The 17,015-nt window shown below is 62.4% G+C and overlaps 1 protein-coding gene across 3 annotated transcripts; it reads left to right on the top strand.

The window, feature by feature from the left end:
- The first annotated feature begins 1,892 nt into the window (after positions 1-1,892).
- SMARCD2 (SWI/SNF related BAF chromatin remodeling complex subunit D2) lies at positions 1,893-16,706 on the top strand. 3 transcript variants are annotated; one of them, XM_086478070.1, is made up of 14 exons: positions 1,893-1,924; positions 1,988-2,054; positions 9,620-9,804; positions 11,961-12,003; positions 12,585-12,707; positions 12,846-12,965; positions 13,140-13,235; positions 14,248-14,349; positions 14,675-14,836; positions 15,122-15,219; positions 15,534-15,669; positions 15,854-15,976; positions 16,070-16,171; positions 16,295-16,706. In XM_086478070.1, exons 1-14 carry the CDS (start codon positions 1,893-1,895, stop codon positions 16,346-16,348), a joined length of 1,443 nt encoding a protein of 480 aa, XP_086334196.1. In that variant the 3' UTR covers positions 16,349-16,706. The 3 variants fall into 3 exon arrangements, with proteins under 3 accessions (XP_086334196.1, XP_086334194.1, XP_086334195.1); XM_086478068.1 differs by having other exon boundaries at positions 1,893-2,054; XM_086478069.1 differs by having other exon boundaries at positions 1,893-2,063.
- The last annotated feature ends 309 nt before the right edge of the window (positions 16,707-17,015 follow it).

Here is a 17,015-nt window from a genome sequence, read left to right as displayed (position 1 = left end):
CGGGCCCTGCCCCTGCCCTGCCCCACACCGGGCGCTTCCCCTGCCCTGCCCCACACCGGGCCCTGCCCCTGCCCTGCCCCACGCCGGGCCCTGCCCCTGCCCCGCCCCACGCCGGGCGCTGTCCCCGCCCTGCCCCACGCCAGGCCCGGCCCTGCCCAACCGCACACCGGACCCTGCCGCACACCGGGCGCTGCCCCCGCCCGCCCCGCCCCACGCCGCCCCCCCCCGCTGCCTCCCGCCGCCCCCGGGAAGCGCCGCCAGCGCCGGGCGGAGCGAGCGGCCGGTCCCGGCCCTGCGGCGACCCCTGGCGGCCGCGCGGCGGAGCATGCGCCGCCCCCGCGGGGCTCCCCCGGGTCCTGCCTCCCACCCGCCGTGCGCGCGCGCCCGCACGCGCGTGTGCCGGCGCGCCCCGCGCCTGCGCACCCGCAGCCCTCCTGCGCGGCCGCGGACCCCCACACGCCCCCCCCCCCCCCCGCCCCCCCCCCCGGCGTGCTGTGCACGTGCGTGCGTGCCTTCCCGCGCACGCGCGGCTCGTGCCAACGTGCGGGCCCTGCTGCCTGCAACCGCGCAGCCCTCGGGTGCGCGCGCCCGTGCCGCCACACCCAAACACACCCGCGCGCCCGCACGCGGGCACGTGCACGCGCTCCCGCGCACACCCCGCGCGCTCGTGCCCGCGCCCACCTGCACCGGCCCTTTGTCACCCGCGTGTCTGCACACCCGCGTGCAGCAGCACACGCCTCGCACGCTCGTCGCACACGCACGCGCGTGCGCTTGCACACCCGCCTGCCTGCACACGCGTGTGCGCCCACACGCATAGGCACACATAGACACGCACATGCGTACACATGCGTACGCACACACATGTACACGCACATGCACACACGTAGACACACACCAACACACACCGACACACACCTGCGTGGACACACACGTACACACATTCACACACATACACACACATTCACACACACACGCCTATACCCCCTCCACACACATGTACACACACATACACACACACGTAGGCAGACATACACACATGCACACACACATACACACACACACCGTACACAAACATACACATGCACACACACGAACACACACATGCGTGCACATGCATACACACGCATAAACACACACACGTACATACATGTAAACACACACGTACACACACATGTAAACACACACACATGTAGACACACACCAACACACACATGTACACATGTTCACACACTCATACACACACGTCTACACACCCCCCCACACATATGTACACACACGTACAAACACGTACACACACACGTAGGCAAACACAGAGACACACACAGACACACACACGTACACACATGTGCACACACATGAACACACACATGCATGCACATGCATACACACGCATAAACACACACGTACATACATGTAAACACCCACGTACACACACACGTAAACACACACAGACGTAGACACATGTAAACACACACACGTACACACACACGTAAACACACACTCACACACACGTAAGCACATACCCCCACACACATATACACACATGTTCACACACTCACACACACGTCTACACACACACCCCCACGCACATATGTACACATACGTACACACACGTGCGTACACACGTACACACACGTGCACACGCACACGAACACACCCGCGCGCGCACACAGGTGCGCTTCGCCTCGGGGAGGCGGGGCCACGCCTGGGGGCGGAGCCTCTGCGCGGGAAGGCGGGGCTTTTCCCGGGGGCGGTGCCACGGCGCGGGGGGGCGGGGCGTTCCGGGGGGAGGGGCCAGCGGGCGCCGCGCGCTGACTCCGTCTCCGGGCGCCGCCGCCGCTTCCGAGTAAACAGCGCGGGCGGGGGCCGCTCGCCCCCTCCCCCCCCCCGCCATGGCCGGCCGCGGCGCCTTCCCGCTCAGCCCGCTGCCCCCCGCCGCCGCCCCGCCGCCCCCGGGGCCCGGCCCCGCCATCCTGCGGGGCCCCAGCCCCGCTCCGGCCGCTGCCGCCGCTCCGGGCTACCGCCCCATGGGCCCGGCCGCCGCGCAGTACCAGGTGAGGCGGGTTCGGGATGGGGAGGGGGGGCGGTGTGAGGCGGGGGGGGAGGGGGAGCGCGGAGGCCCCCTCAGGGCCCCGCCGCCCGGGGGTGGCGGGCGCTGGACCGGCCGTTGGGGCCTTCCCCGCTCGTCGGGGCCCGCGGCGGGCCGGGGCAGCGGCTCCGGGCCTCCGCCAGCTCCCGAACTCACCCCGCGCCCAGGAGCCCGGCCTCCCCCGGTACCCCGGGCTTGGATCCCCGGGAACGTTTTCCAGCCCTTTTTAGTGAGGATGCCCCCACGCGCTCCGTCTCGCCCCCCTCTCGCTTTCCACCCTTTCAGAAACCCCCGGTAAAAGTTAAGGCAGCGTCGCCGAGCACGTCCCCTCCGCCGCAGCCGCGGTCCCGCCGGCGTGTCCGGCCCCGTTACCCGGTGAGACCCCGCCGGGGGCCGGAGCGGAGGAGGCGTGAGCTGCTCCCGGCAGAGGCCAAGCGCCCGGCTCCGGCTCCGCAGCCATTTCCCGTAGCGCGGAGCTGCCTCGGAACCCGTTTATTTGCGTCTTTGGCCAAGGTGGGGGTAACCCTTTGGGCTGGGGGCGCGCATCGTCCAGAAGAAGCCGAGGAGGTGGTGAAGTGGTGGACGAGGAGAGCGGGCGCTTGCTAATGTTGGGGGAAAGTAAATCTGAACAGGGAGCAGCCCTCAAAAAGCAAAAGAAATCACTCCTTTTCCAGCCTGGACATCTCTTGTAAGAACTATATTCTGACCTACACTCCATTCCTGCCTCCTCCTTGCACACACAGCTTGTTGGTTTGGTCTTAGGCACAGGGTGATTATTTTGGTTGTTAGGTTTTTGGTGTAGAGCATACTCTTCCAGGCAGGCTTGAAATGGAGGAGCCCAGTTGTGCAACACGTTCTCATCTGCCGCTGATCGCCTCCTCCGGAGCTGCCGCCTTATTTGCATGAATTAAAACTTGAGAAATAAATCGAGCCGAGGGAGTTTCCAGCTTGCAAGCTTCATTAATACAAGATGAGGAAACAACTTTCCCCCCCCCCCCTTCCTGTAGCCTTAAAAACACCGAAAAGCCCAGCACTGAGAGCTGAGATGGCACAGCAAGGCTGCTCTGAGCGTGAAGCGAGGGTAACTCCACTCAGAGGTGGTTTGGGCCGAGCGGGTGCTCGGTGGCTTTGCCCTGACCTTGCAGGTTGCAAAATCCCGTCGGGAAGCCGCAACCTGACGGGAACAGCCGGGAGCCGCTCGCCGCTGTGGGTAAACAGACTAACACTTGCTTTTTCCCCCCCCCCGTTCCCGGCCCTGACGCCGTGATGGTGGCAGGTGTTGGGAGCACACGGCCGGCGTCGGGTGGTGTCCACCGAGCGTACGTCACTGCGGCGTCTGGCCCTGGGAGGCCGGTGCAGGTGGGGTCGGCGGGGCCGGGGGAGCCCCGGGGCTGGCCGTGAGCTGCATCTGGCTGGCAGCTCGCTGGCAGGGCTGCCTGCGCGTGGGAGGGGAGAGCGGGTGCGATCCGGAGGGTCTGCCCTTTGTTTTGCAGTTCTCGGGCTGGGAGAGCAGCCCCTCCCCTCCCAGTGGCCATCCCCGCCGTAGCCGCAGGACTGCTCTGCTCCGTTATGCCCTGGCTTCAGGAACAGCAATTACTGGGGCACTAGCAGACACAACAGGCCTCATCCACCCCAGCAAGCGCTTAGGGGCTCTTTAATCACTGGATTATTAAACATATGCTCGTCCTTTTGACATCCTTGCATGCCTGCTGGTTATTTACTGGCGGCTCAAGCAGGGAATTCAAGATGATGACTCCCTTTGGCAGTTCCTTTTGGGACCAGTCTGGGACTCTTTCGGGAACTGATGTTTCCAGAGCAGCCAGGTGCCGGTGCCGTGCCTGGAGCACCAAGAAAAGGGTTTTTCTAGGAGGAGGAGGAGGATCAGCTGAGCTGTCAGGCTGCTGGGTGGTGGGTCTGTGGGCAGAGCCCCCATCCCAGTCCCTGTGCTGGTTGCTGGCAGACGGATGCCAAGGCCGAGTCCCAGCCCCCGGCATCCAGGCTGTGCTGGCCGGGGTAAATACAGCGCGACGGAGCTTTTCTTCTGTTTGTTCAGGTGCTGGTTTTGGGCTTAGGAGAGGTTTTTTCCCCAAGTTATCAGATTGACATGGTGGCAGGGAGCGGGCTTGGCTCGGTGTGGTGGAGATGGGACTGTGCAAAGCAGCGCTCCAGCCTCAAAGTTACCCCGTGCCCGTGCTTCGCCGGTGCACAGAGGTGGCAAAAAGCGGTGAGTCGTTAGGTGCCCCGTTAAAAGGGTTTCATGGCAGTTGCTGGGGAGAAAGAGCCTGGTGTGTGTGGGCCTGCTGCTGCAGTCTGAGCACCTCCTCACCCTGAAAGCAGCTACAGCTCGGTGATCCCGTCCCTGGGGAGGCAGCAGCGTGAAGGAAAGTGGAGTCGTGCTTCATGGAGAAACCCACGCAGGCAGCTGGGACGGAGAAGTGTGGATTATTGCTGGTGTGGAGCCACGTGAAAGACGGGCTGGCCTGGACATGTTGGAGAGGGTGTAGTGGAGCACGGCAGAGATACACGCCCAGTCTTCTTGGGAGCAGAGGAAAACAGTGTTCTTGCTCATTGTGTGATTGGGATTGGCTGGAAGGGGACCTGGGGACAACAGCCAGGGCTGGAGCTGTACCAGAAGGCTACATGGAAAGCTGTGATGCTGCTTGGGCTGAGTGACCCCACCCTTCCCAAGGGAGATGGTTTCCACGCGGGTTTCATCACAGACTGAGCCTCGAGTTAATTTAAGTGATACAAAGCAGATGAACGCTGTCCTCTTGGAGCAAGAGGGAGGAAGGCAACAACTGAGGCTACGGCACCCTTTGTTTCTCCCGGGGAAACTGACAGTGAAGTTCTAGGTGGGCAACATCTCCACAACTTGCTGTTGAAGGCCCTTATTCTTCCTCCACAGGACCTTCTCGGGAGCTCTCGGAGCCGTTCCCTGGGCAGTTGAGCACTGCAGCAGCGCCAAAGGCAGTGGTTTATGTCAGGCGTCTATCTCTGCTCTTCCCGTGGGTGCCTCCACGCTGTGTTAGCAGCTGCCAGAGTTTCTCTCTCAGGCAGGAACCCAACACCTTTGTTCCTGCTTGCGTTAATGCCCGTGTTTGAATCCCCGTGACTTTTCCTTTCTCCGACCTGTAACATCTGCGGCTTCAGATGTGAGGCCTCAGACGTGCACGGTTGTCTGGACCCAGACATCTCCGCTGGTGCTTGAAACGTTGCCAGCACATGTCCTAAATCTGCTCGGTATCTTTGCCTGTTGCTTTGCCCTTCTCCCTTTGATTTACTACTTCCTTGTCTACAGTTTTTAGCTGAGAAGTGATCTGATTCCTGGAGCTCCTCCTGTATCAAAATATGGCAGCTCTTCCAAGCGTGACTAGCTGCGTTGGGGCAGTTTGGGGGCTTGCTGGGAGCGAGGTTCTGCGTGAGAGCTTGCAGCGTGCAACGGCACCTCGATCAGCACACCGCCTCCTGGATGATGATCTCTGCCAACACGAACCCAGGCTCTTCCTGGCACCCTCCCAAGAGGGATTTGCTCACAGATAAGAAAGAACAAAGCAGGGGGGAAAGCACCCTTTTGGGGTGTGGGCTCACTTGGTCCTGATCCATGCAAAGCCCGGGGTCGAGTGGTGGCTTTAGGCAGCCAAGCTCTCCTTGAGCCCAGCCTGGTGTGGAGCTCAAATCCTGCTTGAACAGGGTTTGCTTCTGCATCTGCCCTAATGCCGTCCAGGCACGCGGGGAGGAACTTGCAGGAAGAGCTGTCGTCGCCTGGCGCCTGTCCAGGGCTCTGCTCCCAAAGCCCCGGGCGAGGATGCATGTGGGCTCTCGCTCCATGGCTGTTAGTATGTACAAAGTTGGATCACGCCTTTCTGGACGGAGCAAAACGGGACGTGCGTCAGGAAGAGCCTTTCCCCCGACTTGGGGAGATGCAGGGAAGAGCCGCGGTCTTGGGAGATGAAGAGAGGCTCTCGAGCTGTTTTGTGAACTGCTGCTTTTCTTCAAGCTCGCTCTCCAGCCCAGCTGCTTCTTGCAGACCCATCCTGCAATTTCTTACTCCCCTTGTTTCTCCTTTTTGCCACCAGCCTCTGATTTCTGGCCTGCCCTCCCTCAAGAAGGGGCTTTTGGCAGGCGGGGAGGCTCCTGTCATGCCAATGAACATCCATCGGGAAGCCTTCCAGCCTCCCGTTGGATTCAGCCGAAGCTGACTCCCAGCAGAGCTCCCCAAACGCCAGTGGCCTGCGCGCTGACCTGGGATGAACCGCTAAACCGCAGCCGGCCCCGTCCGTTCCCTCGGCTTTGGCAGGGAGCAGAAACAAGCTGTTTTCTGTCCCCTTTCCAAACGGCTCCGCTCGCTCTCCGCAGGGGGAGGCTGGACAAGGTCCAGCTTGTTCCTCGGAGCTGAGCTTGCAAGGTTTGCCCTTTGTCCGCCCCACTGGCAGGCGCAGCGGGGCAGGGAGGGGAGGACGAGGCAGGACCCGGCGGGGATGGGGCAGCAGCGCTGCTCTGGGTAAAGAGGGGTGGACAGAGGGACAAGGGACATTGGACAGGAAGGAGCTAAGGAAGGTCTTGGTTTGAGCTGATCTAATAAAATTTCCCGAATTTAAGCCCTCTTGCCTCCCGCTCGTTTCCAAGGCTGGAGCTGTCCTGCTGCTTTGTGGCTGTGCCGTGCTGGTGGGAGTTGAGTCTTGGGAGCCTGCGGCCTTCGTCAGGAGGCGAGGGGGCTGCCGTCCCCCCGGACAGGGATGCAGTTGCTGGTTGAACAGAAGGCAGAGGCTGGCCCTGCTTTGCTGAGAGGCTTCTCTGTTAGCAATTTGCAAATCTTGAGGGTAAACTCGGGGGGGGGGGGTGGAGAGGAAACCATCCGCATGGAGGATTCTGCTTTCCCTTTTTTGCTTGTCCAAGTGATCAGATGCAGGTCCCTGGTGGGCTGGAACTTGCTCCCCTGGCAGTTTAACTGTGGCTGATGGTTCTCAGATGTTTGTGGAGGTGACGTGAGAGTCTTAAGGATGACAGATCTGTTCATCCTTGTGCTGAACCTCTCCCTGCTGACAGAATTGTCTCCTTTTCTTGCAACCAAGCGGTCTCTCGCCCTCCGAAGAGCAGATGGACAACGCAGGAGACCTTGTACGAGGATGTGGAGCTGTTAAAGGCGCTCTCAGCTGACTTCAGACAGCCTCTAAATCTCTCATTTCAGGGATAGATCAGAAATGTGACCCATGGAGTGGCAGAGGGAGGTAGGAGAGACCTCGGGGCATGGTCGGTGCCCTGGCTGAGGGACGGGAGCTGGTCGTGGCTACCTCGCCTCTGAGTCCAAGCAAGCTGCTGACAGCGTTCCCCCATCAGCATGTGTGGGGAAGGTGTTGGATTGTTGTGCATTATCGTTTAGGGAACCTCCCTGACCCTCACAGCAGTTTCCCTGTGGCGCTGATCAGTGTCTCCCGTGTGGGCTGGAGAAGCACCCAGGGACAGGGGTTTCCCCGAAAGCCGTCTGTCTTCACGCTCCTGGTGGCCGTAGGGAGCTGCAGGTGACTGCTTGCAGCCTTGGCACCGCACAGCTTTTCTTGGGGTTCCTGGATTTCTGATTAAAAGTTTCACAACTTGTTCTCACGGCTTATCTGCCTCCAGAAGCCCTTGCAGGTGAGTCAGCACGGTTATAGGAGCACAGCCCTCCCGTAGCCACGCTGTACTCGTAAACAGCGTTCACTCAGTACCTGTGTCTCTTCATTTTGCAAAGGGTGTGGATCTTGGTGCTGCTTCTCCTCCCAGCCCTGCCACGGAAGATTTCTTGATAAACCCAGAAAAACTGGGTTCTTGCCTTGTGATTTTTGGCAAAAGAGGAGGTGTTGCTGGCCGTGGTCGGCTCTTGGCAGCGCCGGCGCAGTCGTGCTTGTCACGAGGAGTTGCGCAAATGTGGCTGATCAAAAGGAGAGAAACATCTGGGGGCTGTTAGGAGGAAGAAACAGGCTCCTGCCTTGGGGCAAGGGCAGGCTAGCGAGCCCAGGCTCTGGACGAGCTGCTTCAAAGGAAGGCTGAGCAAAGGTGGAGACAGCGTTTGGTTGTGTAATGGGCTCAGCCTGCGCCTCGTGTGCGTGGTTTTTGAACTTCCACGTGCAGCACTAGTCCTGTGGCCCGCTGCTGCTTGACCTTCCCAGATGCAGCGTGCTTCTCCACGCAGCTCTCGGTATGTTTTTGGGATCTCCCCCTTGCAGAGACACCTGTGGCCTTGGGCTCTGGAGCAGAAGCAACTCCAAGCTCTTGCTTTTGCATTTACCAGCTTTTTTGGGGAGGAGGTGAGTGTGTTTTGGCTCCAGTTGCCATCAGACGAACCCCCCCACCGTGACTCCGAGCCTGCCTGTAAAAGCTGCAGGGAACAGGCAGGCTGCAGCGGTGGTCTTGTGCTCCAAGCGCTCCCACGCCAGGTTTTGCGCTGAAATTAGTGCCTGTGTGCAGATAAGCTCATCAGCTCGTGGTGGTGCCTTGCTGGGCTCCTTGGGGATAACGAGGTGGCTTCATTAGCTGTCTTCCGTGACACGGCCATGTGCCCCAGCAGGGCGGTGGGAGGGGGGTTGTGGGGGGTGTCCTGGCATGTCGAGGAGCCTGCGGCAGGGGAGAAATGTTGTTCTGCTGGCTTGGTGGCTCTCCCAGCCTCACGTCTTGGCAGCGGGGAGCGTGAGGATTAAAGGATCCAGGGAGGCCGTTGGCTTGGACCGCCAGTGAAGCAGGCTGGAGCGCGCCGGGGCGGCCGGCAGGTCGTGGGGTACCGTGACTGATTGTCGAGGGCCCCGGGGGGACACGTGGGGTGCAGACCTGGTGGCACCTGCTCTGCTCGGGGGGGCTGCAGAGGGGCTGTGGGTGCTGCCCTAGGTTGGGACCCCTCGCAGGAGTCGTTAGGTGTTGTGTCGTGGCTCGTAAATGCCCTTTCTGGGTCCCTGGCGGGGAAAGGCTGGGAGCTGGCACGCTGGCAGGGGGTGAGCTCTTGCCTCCATCCCCTTTGCCCAGGAGCTCTGCTTCCTTCCTGCCTGCTGGCCCGGTGACCAGTGCTGTTGGGAGGTGGGATCGCCCCGCTCCCCTCCCAGGCATCGCGCCTGCCAGCGCCGCTGCTTTCCGGAGAGGAGCCCACGGCACCGCCCGTCGTGTCCCCAGGGTGAAGGCTTTGCAGGCCGTGACCTTTGTCACGAGGCCTCGTGACGCTCCAAGTCCGACGTCTCCTGCTGCGTGGCGGTGGCTCAGGGCCACGCACGGCTCCGGCCCCGTGCCGGTTGGCAGGCTGAGCTTCCCCTGCGGGCAGGAGCTTCTGCTCAGCCCGGTTCTGCTTTCCCATCACTCTTCCTGCAGCCAGGAAAGCTGCAGCTCTTGATGTCCTTCCCCCTTTCCCTGCCCTCTCCCTTGCCCGCGCTGCAGAGCAGGGTGCAGCCTCAGAAATCTCGCCCAGGGAAGAAGCAAGAGGGCAGAAGGTGTCTGCTGGTCCCCGGCAAAGGTCAGCCCCCCCCCTTGCAGGGCGGTGTTTAACGCACGCTCTCCCCCTTCTCTTCCCAGCGCCCAGGGATGCCGCCTGGCAGCAGGATGCCCATGGCCGGGCTGCAGGTGGGACCACCGGGAGCCCCCCCCTATGGAGCAGCCTCCCCGATGAGACCCGGCCTGCCGCAGTCGATGATGGACCCCTTCAGGAAGCGCTTGCTGACCCCCCAGGCACAGCCACCGCTGGCCACCCAGAGGAGAGGGTAAGGAGCCGGCACCCTCCTGCTCTGGGCTGGGCCCTGCACGGGTTGGAGGCAGGTGGTTTGATGTACTGGGTCCCAGTTGCGCTTTGCTGCAGAAACCAGCAGCTCCCTGCCCTGCTGCAGAGGGGTGAGGTGCCTGCAGCGGGGCAGGAGCCAGCACAGCGTGCCTGCGGGCTGCCCCCGGCTGGCACCGCTGGTGGAGGGAAACCTGCTGGAGCTCAGGGCTGGGATGTTTTGCGATGGTGGGGAACAGAGATCGCTGGGCTCAAAGCTTCCCCACGCTCTCATCTCCGTGCCAGCAACCGAAAAGCCTCTCTGCATGTGTTTGTACTTGCCAGAGGCCCCAGCACCAGCTCCTCAGGGTCTTTCCCCTTCTCACGGGGGTTCGTGCTGGCTCTGGCAGGCACAGGCGTGGGTGGGGACGAGGGTGGCAGGTTGTAGAGACGCTCCCCGGCGCTGTGGTCTCAGGAGGGCTGTTTGTTGGGGCTGCTCTCGTCGAGCCGTGGGGCTCTGCCAGCAGCTCCTCGCTTGTTTACAGCACTGATAATCGCTTTGCTGCATTTCGGTTTTCCATGAGGGCTCCCTGATTCCTGGAGGCTGTTTCTCAGGGCAGGATCCCCTGGTCCTAATGGATACTGGGGGTCCTGTTCGCTGCCCTGGCGGCGTGGCAGGCTGGCGGCCGACAGCTCGGTTGGCTCCGTAATCCTCCTGCAGGGCACTGCAGCCCCTGCGCAGTGACTGCGCATCCCTTGGGCGCTCCGGAGCCAGCTGGGGATGAAGGATGAGGGGCAGCTCGTCACCGAGCGAGGACATCCTTCCCGGGGGCTGGCTGTGTGGGGTCAGCTGTGGTCGGCCGGTCGAGCATCCTTGCTCCCAGCTGGCTGCAGAGCAAGGGATCGGGAACTGCCAGCTGCTAATGGGGTGCCCAAACCCTGCGGGGCGGGAAGCGTTTAATCCGGCAAGAAGAGCTCAGAGAAGGGCTCTCACCCCCCTCTTACCTCGGGCTGCTCTCCTGACGTGTCCTCCTGCTCGAGCAGCCGTGGGGCACCCCGTGATGGCAGCACGGACACCCCCGGTTGCTGCCCGGCTGTTTCACCTGCTGCCGAGGGAGAGGGACTTCCCTTCGCCTGCTGGACTCTGCCCCGTCTCTTACGCGTGCGGCAGAGCGGGAGGAGAGTGTTTCCCTGCGTATCCAGGCACTGAGCGTGAATTTAACGGGGCATCGGGGTGGGCTCGGGCTGATGGGGGGCCGGGAGTCTGCAGCCTGCGGGAGGGGAGGAGAGCCCGGGGCCCTGTGGTCTCACAGGGTACTACAAGCCTGGAGAGAGCTAAAATGGCTCTGAGCGAGGCTGCGGCTCTAGAGGTCCCTCTGCTTCCTCTCCCCGCGGTGGGTTCAGCTCCACCGTGGTAAGGGTAGTTTGGTTGAAGCTGTTTTTAAGGGAGCTCCTGGACTCCTACAGACCTGGGCTTTGGTTTGTAGCGCCGGGGGAGAACACGGTGGGCCCTTCCAGAGAAACTCGGGAGCACTGTCCCGCAGACAGGGGCGTACCTGCCTCGCTGCAGTTCTGCCTTGTACCCACCTTCTCCTTGCTCCTGCCCTGCAGCACCTTTAGCAAGTGGCAGCAGCGAAGCAAACCCCGGGACTGGATTTCATTCCCTGTCAATAGGCTCTAGGTGTCCCACACCTTCTCCCTGCAGTCATCTTGGCTCGCCCACAGGGGTGTGTTTTCTTACTCGTTTACTTTCCAGCGCTGGTCTGAGGTCTCGTGGTCTCGATGCTCTTACAGGCTTTCTTCGCTCCCCTCTTGCAAGTCCCCGTCCCACGGAGCAGCCCCGAAAGGGGACCTGCTCCCCCAGACCTGTTCACTGCAGCAGGAGCCTCCACACCTGGCTCAGACTGAGCCATCCACGTGGCACAGCCGCTGGCACTGCCGCCGGGACTCCCCTCCCTGGAGCCTGGCCCCGTTCGTGGCCTGGATGGGGCCAAAAGAGCCACCAGGCTCCTGACGTCTGAGCAGGACTCGGCAGCGTCCCCTGAAATCCGCTGCTGCCCGAGCATGCAGCAGCCTCCCACTGGGCAGGCAGCAAGATGTCCTGTGAGAGCTGCAGTGGTGGTTTTGGGGGGGTTTTTTTGCCTATCTCTGTGCTTTTTGCAGGGTGAAAAGGAGGAAGATGGCTGACAAGGTCCTGCCGCAGAGGGTGAGTGCCGCCTCGGTGTGTGGGGAAGGAGCTGAGCTGCTGGAGGGGGGTGGTGCATCCGTGCTGCCTTCCCAGGGCAGCTGGGTGATGAGGTCCCTGCGGGGAGGAGGATCTCACTGCGCCACACCCTGCCTGCTGGTCACTTCTGCTCAGTCCCAAACCAACCTGGAAGGTTTCGGTCTCATCCTCTGGGGTGGGGGAGAGGTTTGGAGCGTGCACAAGTTGGACAAGCAGGACTTTGGGCAAGCGAGGAGCGGCAGTGGCTTGGAGTCAAGACCCCAGGAGGACCCTAATCCTCTCCTGGGGGTCCCTCTGGACAAGCCAGGGTTGCGTTACGGCAGGCTGCTGGGCACAGGGACAGGCTCTGCAGTGAGGTCTGCGGCACAGCTCTGATTTGGGGAGAGCTTTGCAGGGTTCTGGTCTTTGTTTAAAATGAGAAACGGGCCTTGTCGTGCTGAACTCGTCACTTAGTGACTCCTCGGTGCGTCAGCCCAGCACCAGTAGCGTTGCTGGGGCTGGGGTGGGGGGATGCAGCCCCATCCATCCCAGTACGCAAGGAACGGATCGTTTCTGTTTGACAGATCCGGGAACTGGTCCCAGAATCTCAGGCCTACATGGACCTCCTCGCCTTTGAGCGCAAGCTGGACCAAACCATCGCTCGGAAGAGGATGGAGATTCAGGAGGCCATTAAGAAACCACTGACGGTGCGTGACCGCCCTGGCTGGCCGGGAGGGCGAGCAGCCCGATAGAGTGGGGGGGCTACGAGGTGGGTGCGTGCTGTGGGTGCTGGCAGTCACCCTCTCACTCCAAGCATCCCCCCTTTCTGTTCTCCTGTTCCACAGCAAAAGCGCAAGCTGAGGATTTACATCTCCAACACGTTCACCCCGGGCAAAGAAGAAGGGGAGGGTGGTGAGCGCGTGGCCTCCTGGGAGCTGCGCGTGGAGGGCAAACTGCTGGAGGACGTAAGGAGACGGGCAGGGGTGAAGTGGTGGTGGGAGGAGCACGGGTGCTCTGTCCTGAGAGCTTGGCTGGGGTGGGTACGGCCCTGTGCTCGCTGGGTGCTGGAGGTGGTGTTTGGGCCGGGGCCCTCTCTAGCTGCTGACATCAGGCCAAGCCTCTCCCGCTCTGTTCTGCAGCCGAGCAAGCAGAAGAGGAAGTTCTCCTCCTTTTTCAAGAGCCTCGTCATCGAGCTGGACAAGGAGCTGTACGGGCCCGACAACCACCTGGTGGAGGTGAGACGGGAGGCTCCCGGCTGCGCTGCGGGGCCGGCTCCGCGCCCCGGGCGCTGGTGGCGGTCCTGCCCTGTACCCTGCGGGTGCTCAGCTCCGCAGCCCAGCGCCTGTCCCGCTGCCAGAGGGGACTGAGCAAAGGTGCTTTTGGGCGCCGGGGGGCGGTGCCAGGCCCCCCTCGGGGCACCACGCTGCCGCGCTTTCCACGCTCAAGTTTCCAGCTGTGTTTTCTTCCCTGGTGGCCGCTGTGGTGGCTCCTGGCACCCTCGGGCCTGCGGCTCGAGCAGGGGGGTGTTGGGCTGCAGTGAGGACGTGGCTCTGAGAGGCAGCTTGGGCGGCGCTGGGTCCCGCAGACTTGCAAAAGCAAGGCCCAGCACGGGTGATGATGCCGCAGAAAGGCTCATCTGTACATCCCGGTGCCGGCTGGGAAGAAGGGTCTGCCCTGTTGCCCCTCAGCCTGCTGCCTAGCTGCAGGGTCCTCGAGGAGATTAAGCACTGTCTGTGAGTGGGATCAGACCTTTTTTGGGTGCTCCTGCCTGGAGCAGGCTTTCCCTGCACCCAGCTCACGCTTTTCCCCACCAGAAAACGCTTGTTAACGTGGTGGTGCCTTCTGTGGTGGGGATGAATCCCCTTCACGTGCCGGGTGGCTTGCGAGCAGCTCTGATGCGCGTCCCCTGTGATGGCTGAGGCAGGATTGATCCCACGTTGACTCCAGGAGTTGTCTGAGCCCTTGGCGTCAAGTGCTCAGGGCTGTAACTCCCCCGGCCCGTCCAAACTCCCATCGGCCTCTGGGCTGGTGCCCATCAGGCTGTACCCGTTGGATGGGGCGAGCTCTCAGCTGAAGCCCGCTGGGGTCAGACTGCCAGGGGTGGGATCCCGGCTGGCTGCCTCTGCCAGACCCCTGCGCAGAGCCCGAGCGCCGGCGCTCTCTGCTCCTGGCTGCAGGCACGCAGCCTGTGAGCAGGTGGCTTGTCGTGACCCCGGAGCTGACCCGTGTCCCCTTGCTCTCTCCTAGTGGCACCGGCTGCCCACAACCCAGGAGACCGACGGCTTCCAAGTGAAACGTCCGGGCGACGTCAATGTGAAATGCACTCTGCTGCTCATGCTGGATCACCAGGTGGGGGCCCTGGGGCCACACGGGTGCTGGCTGTGCCCTTCTGCCCGTCCTGCAGCCCAGCCCATCTGTGGGGCAGCCCAGCCCATCTGTGGGGCAGCCCAGCCCATCTGTGGGGCAGCCCAAGGTGGGGGTAAATGGGCCTGGGCTGGGGCAGGGCCTTGTATGAGGCCGCTGGGGGGCTGCGGGGATAGAAAGGAGCCCAGAGAGCTCCAGGCACGGACCCCACGGCCTGTGGTGCCAGAGGGGCTGTGTGGGGCACTGTGCTCAGAGGAGGGACCCTTCCAAGGGTCAGACCGACCCCCTTCAATCCCGCGTGTCCCCGCAGCCCCCACAGTACAAACTGGACCCTCGCCTGGCTCGCCTGCTCGGGGTGCACACCCAGACCCGCGCCAGCATCATGCAGGCCCTCTGGCTCTACATCAAGCACAACAAGCTGCAGGACAGTCACGAGAAGGAGTACATCAACTGCAACCGCTACTTCCGCCAGGTCAGCCCTCGCCCCGCGCCACCAGCACGCTTTGCTGGGAGGAGAACACCCTTCCCACCCCCAGTACGGCCAGAAAAAGCATCTTTTCTCGCTCACCACAGGCCCTTCAGGCTGCCCGGTCTCAATTTATGCCCCTTCCCCAGGCTCTGCCTTGCCTCCATCAGCTTGCCACGCACAAACCAGGGCTGGGTGATTCCCCCCCTGCCTCCTACCTGGCCCTTTCTGCGGCGGGTGGAAGGAGGCCCTGCCACGGGCAGCAAACGCTTTGCTTTGCCCCCTCCCCAGATCTTTAACTGCGTCCGCATGCGCTTCTCCGAGATCCCCATGAAGCTGGCGGGGCTCCTGCAGCACCCAGACCCCATCATCATCAACCACACCATCAGGTAGCGGTGGAGGGGTGCGCTGGGCAGCGTTCCCTGGGGCTGGTGGGCTCTGGGGGGGGGTGGAGGGGCAGGGTACCTCCCCGGCGGGGTGCAGGAGGGGGGAGGGCAGTGCCTGCGAGGGGCTGTGAAGTCTCCAGCCCAAAGCAGCAGCGAGCACAAGTCACTTGGAAAAGGGAGAATCAGCCAAACAGATTTGGGGGCTTTTGGGGGCAGTCGGTGGGGTACTGGTGTGGCTGTGAGGGAGCTGACCCACCCCTCTAGCAGGGTGGAGGCTGAGGACCCCCCCGGCCTCCAACGCCCTGTTTTCCTCCCAGCGTGGACCCCAATGACCAGAAGAAGACGGCCTGCTACGACATCGACGTAGAGGTGGACGATCCCCTGAAAGCTCAGATGAGCAACTTCCTGGCTTCCACCACCAACCAGCAGGAGATCGCCTCCCTGGATGCCAAGGTGCGGGGACCCCCGCGAGGGGGGCAGCCCTGTCCCCGCAGCGGGGCGGCAGCGGGGTGGCACTTCAGGGCTGCACCGCAGCGCTGGGGGGGAGCTTGGTGGCAGCCATGGCCTGTTTTGGGGGGGACAGGACCGCTTCATTTCACCCCTCGTCATCCCCATCTCACCCCTTGTCCTCTCCCAGATTCACGAGACCATCGAATCCATCAACCAGCTGAAGACGCAGCGCGATTTCATGCTGAGCTTCAGCAACAACCCTCAGGATTTCATCCAGGAATGGATCAAATCCCAGAGGAGGGACCTCAAGGTAAAACCCTGGGGGCTGAGCAGAGCAAGGGGCTGGGGGAAGGTCCGGCCCTGGCGCTCACCCCGTGTGCCCCTGACCCCGCCTTTTGCTCAGATCATAACGGACGTGATCGGGAACCCCGAGGAGGAGCGGCGAGCCGAGTTCTACCAGCAGCCCTGGGCGCAGGAGGCTGTGGGCAGACACATCTTCGCCAAGGTGGGCTCCAGGCCATGCTGGGGGGGGGCTGCGGGGGGGTGGGGGGGGTCGGGATGGCAGCAGGGGATTCCCTGGGGCTGCCCCTCTCCCTGCCTGACTGCCTCCCGCCCCCGTCTCCTCCAGGTCCAGCAGCGTCGGCAGGAACTGGAACAAGTGCTCGGGATCCGCCTCACCTAAGGGGCCGGCGGGGGCTCGGGAGCTCCTTCCCCTCTCCCTGCTGCCTGAGCCGCACGGTACTTCTTACTGGAATCAAATACAGCACTTGCACAAACCCTACGTGCCTGGAGGGATTCGGAGCCCCTCGCCCCCCTGGGCTCCCGGGAAGCTCTAGCCCCAGGCAGAGCACAGCGGAGGGCCCCCCCGGTTCCCCCCCCAAAACCCCGCTGCAGCCCTTCCGCTGCGTTAACGCCTCCTGCTTCTGCCTCCTGCCCCCCGTAGCACTGAACGTCCAACCCTCCCCTGGCCAAAAGCCCTCCTGGAATTGCTGCCCAGCAGGGAAAAGCTGCCCGTGGCCGCCAGGGCGGCGCTGCCTGCCCTCCCTCAGCCCAGCTGCCGCAGCAAAGGCAGGCCCGGCCCTGCCCCTCTTCAACCAAAGTTTTGTCATTCCAAACGCCAGCCTCCCCCACCCCCTCGCTGGTGCCCGACGTTTTGCACTATTTTTGTGAACAGGTTTTATAAAAAAGAAAAAAGGAAAAAAAAAAAAAAAAAAAAAAGGCAAACATTTTGTACAGTGGGTTTGTATTTGATTAATATATTGAGTTCCTCTTCCTGCACTCATCGCCTCGATCTATGCAGTGGTTCTTGGGATTCTCAGAGGGCTGGCTCGGCCCAAACTGCTCTTTTT

Source organism: Leptosomus discolor, chromosome 25 (genome assembly GCF_034619465.1).
Source record: "Leptosomus discolor isolate bLepDis1 chromosome 25, bLepDis1.hap2, whole genome shotgun sequence".
NCBI lineage: Eukaryota > Metazoa > Chordata > Aves > Leptosomiformes > Leptosomidae > Leptosomus > Leptosomus discolor.
The sequence above is the reverse complement of the archived record's forward strand: the minus strand, read 5'-3'. Positions and strand labels throughout refer to the sequence as shown.

Coding starts and splice junctions, on each gene's coding strand:
- SMARCD2 (XM_086478069.1), top strand. CDS start 1,893: ATGGCCGGCCGCGGCGCCTTCCCGCTCAGCCCGCTGCCCCCCGCCGCC. Junction 12,004..12,584: donor ACAAGGTCCTGCCGCAGAGG/GTGAGTGCCGCC, acceptor TCTGTTTGACAG/ATCCGGGAACTGGTCCCAGA. Junction 12,966..13,139: donor AGGGCAAACTGCTGGAGGAC/GTAAGGAGACGG, acceptor TCTGTTCTGCAG/CCGAGCAAGCAGAAGAGGAA.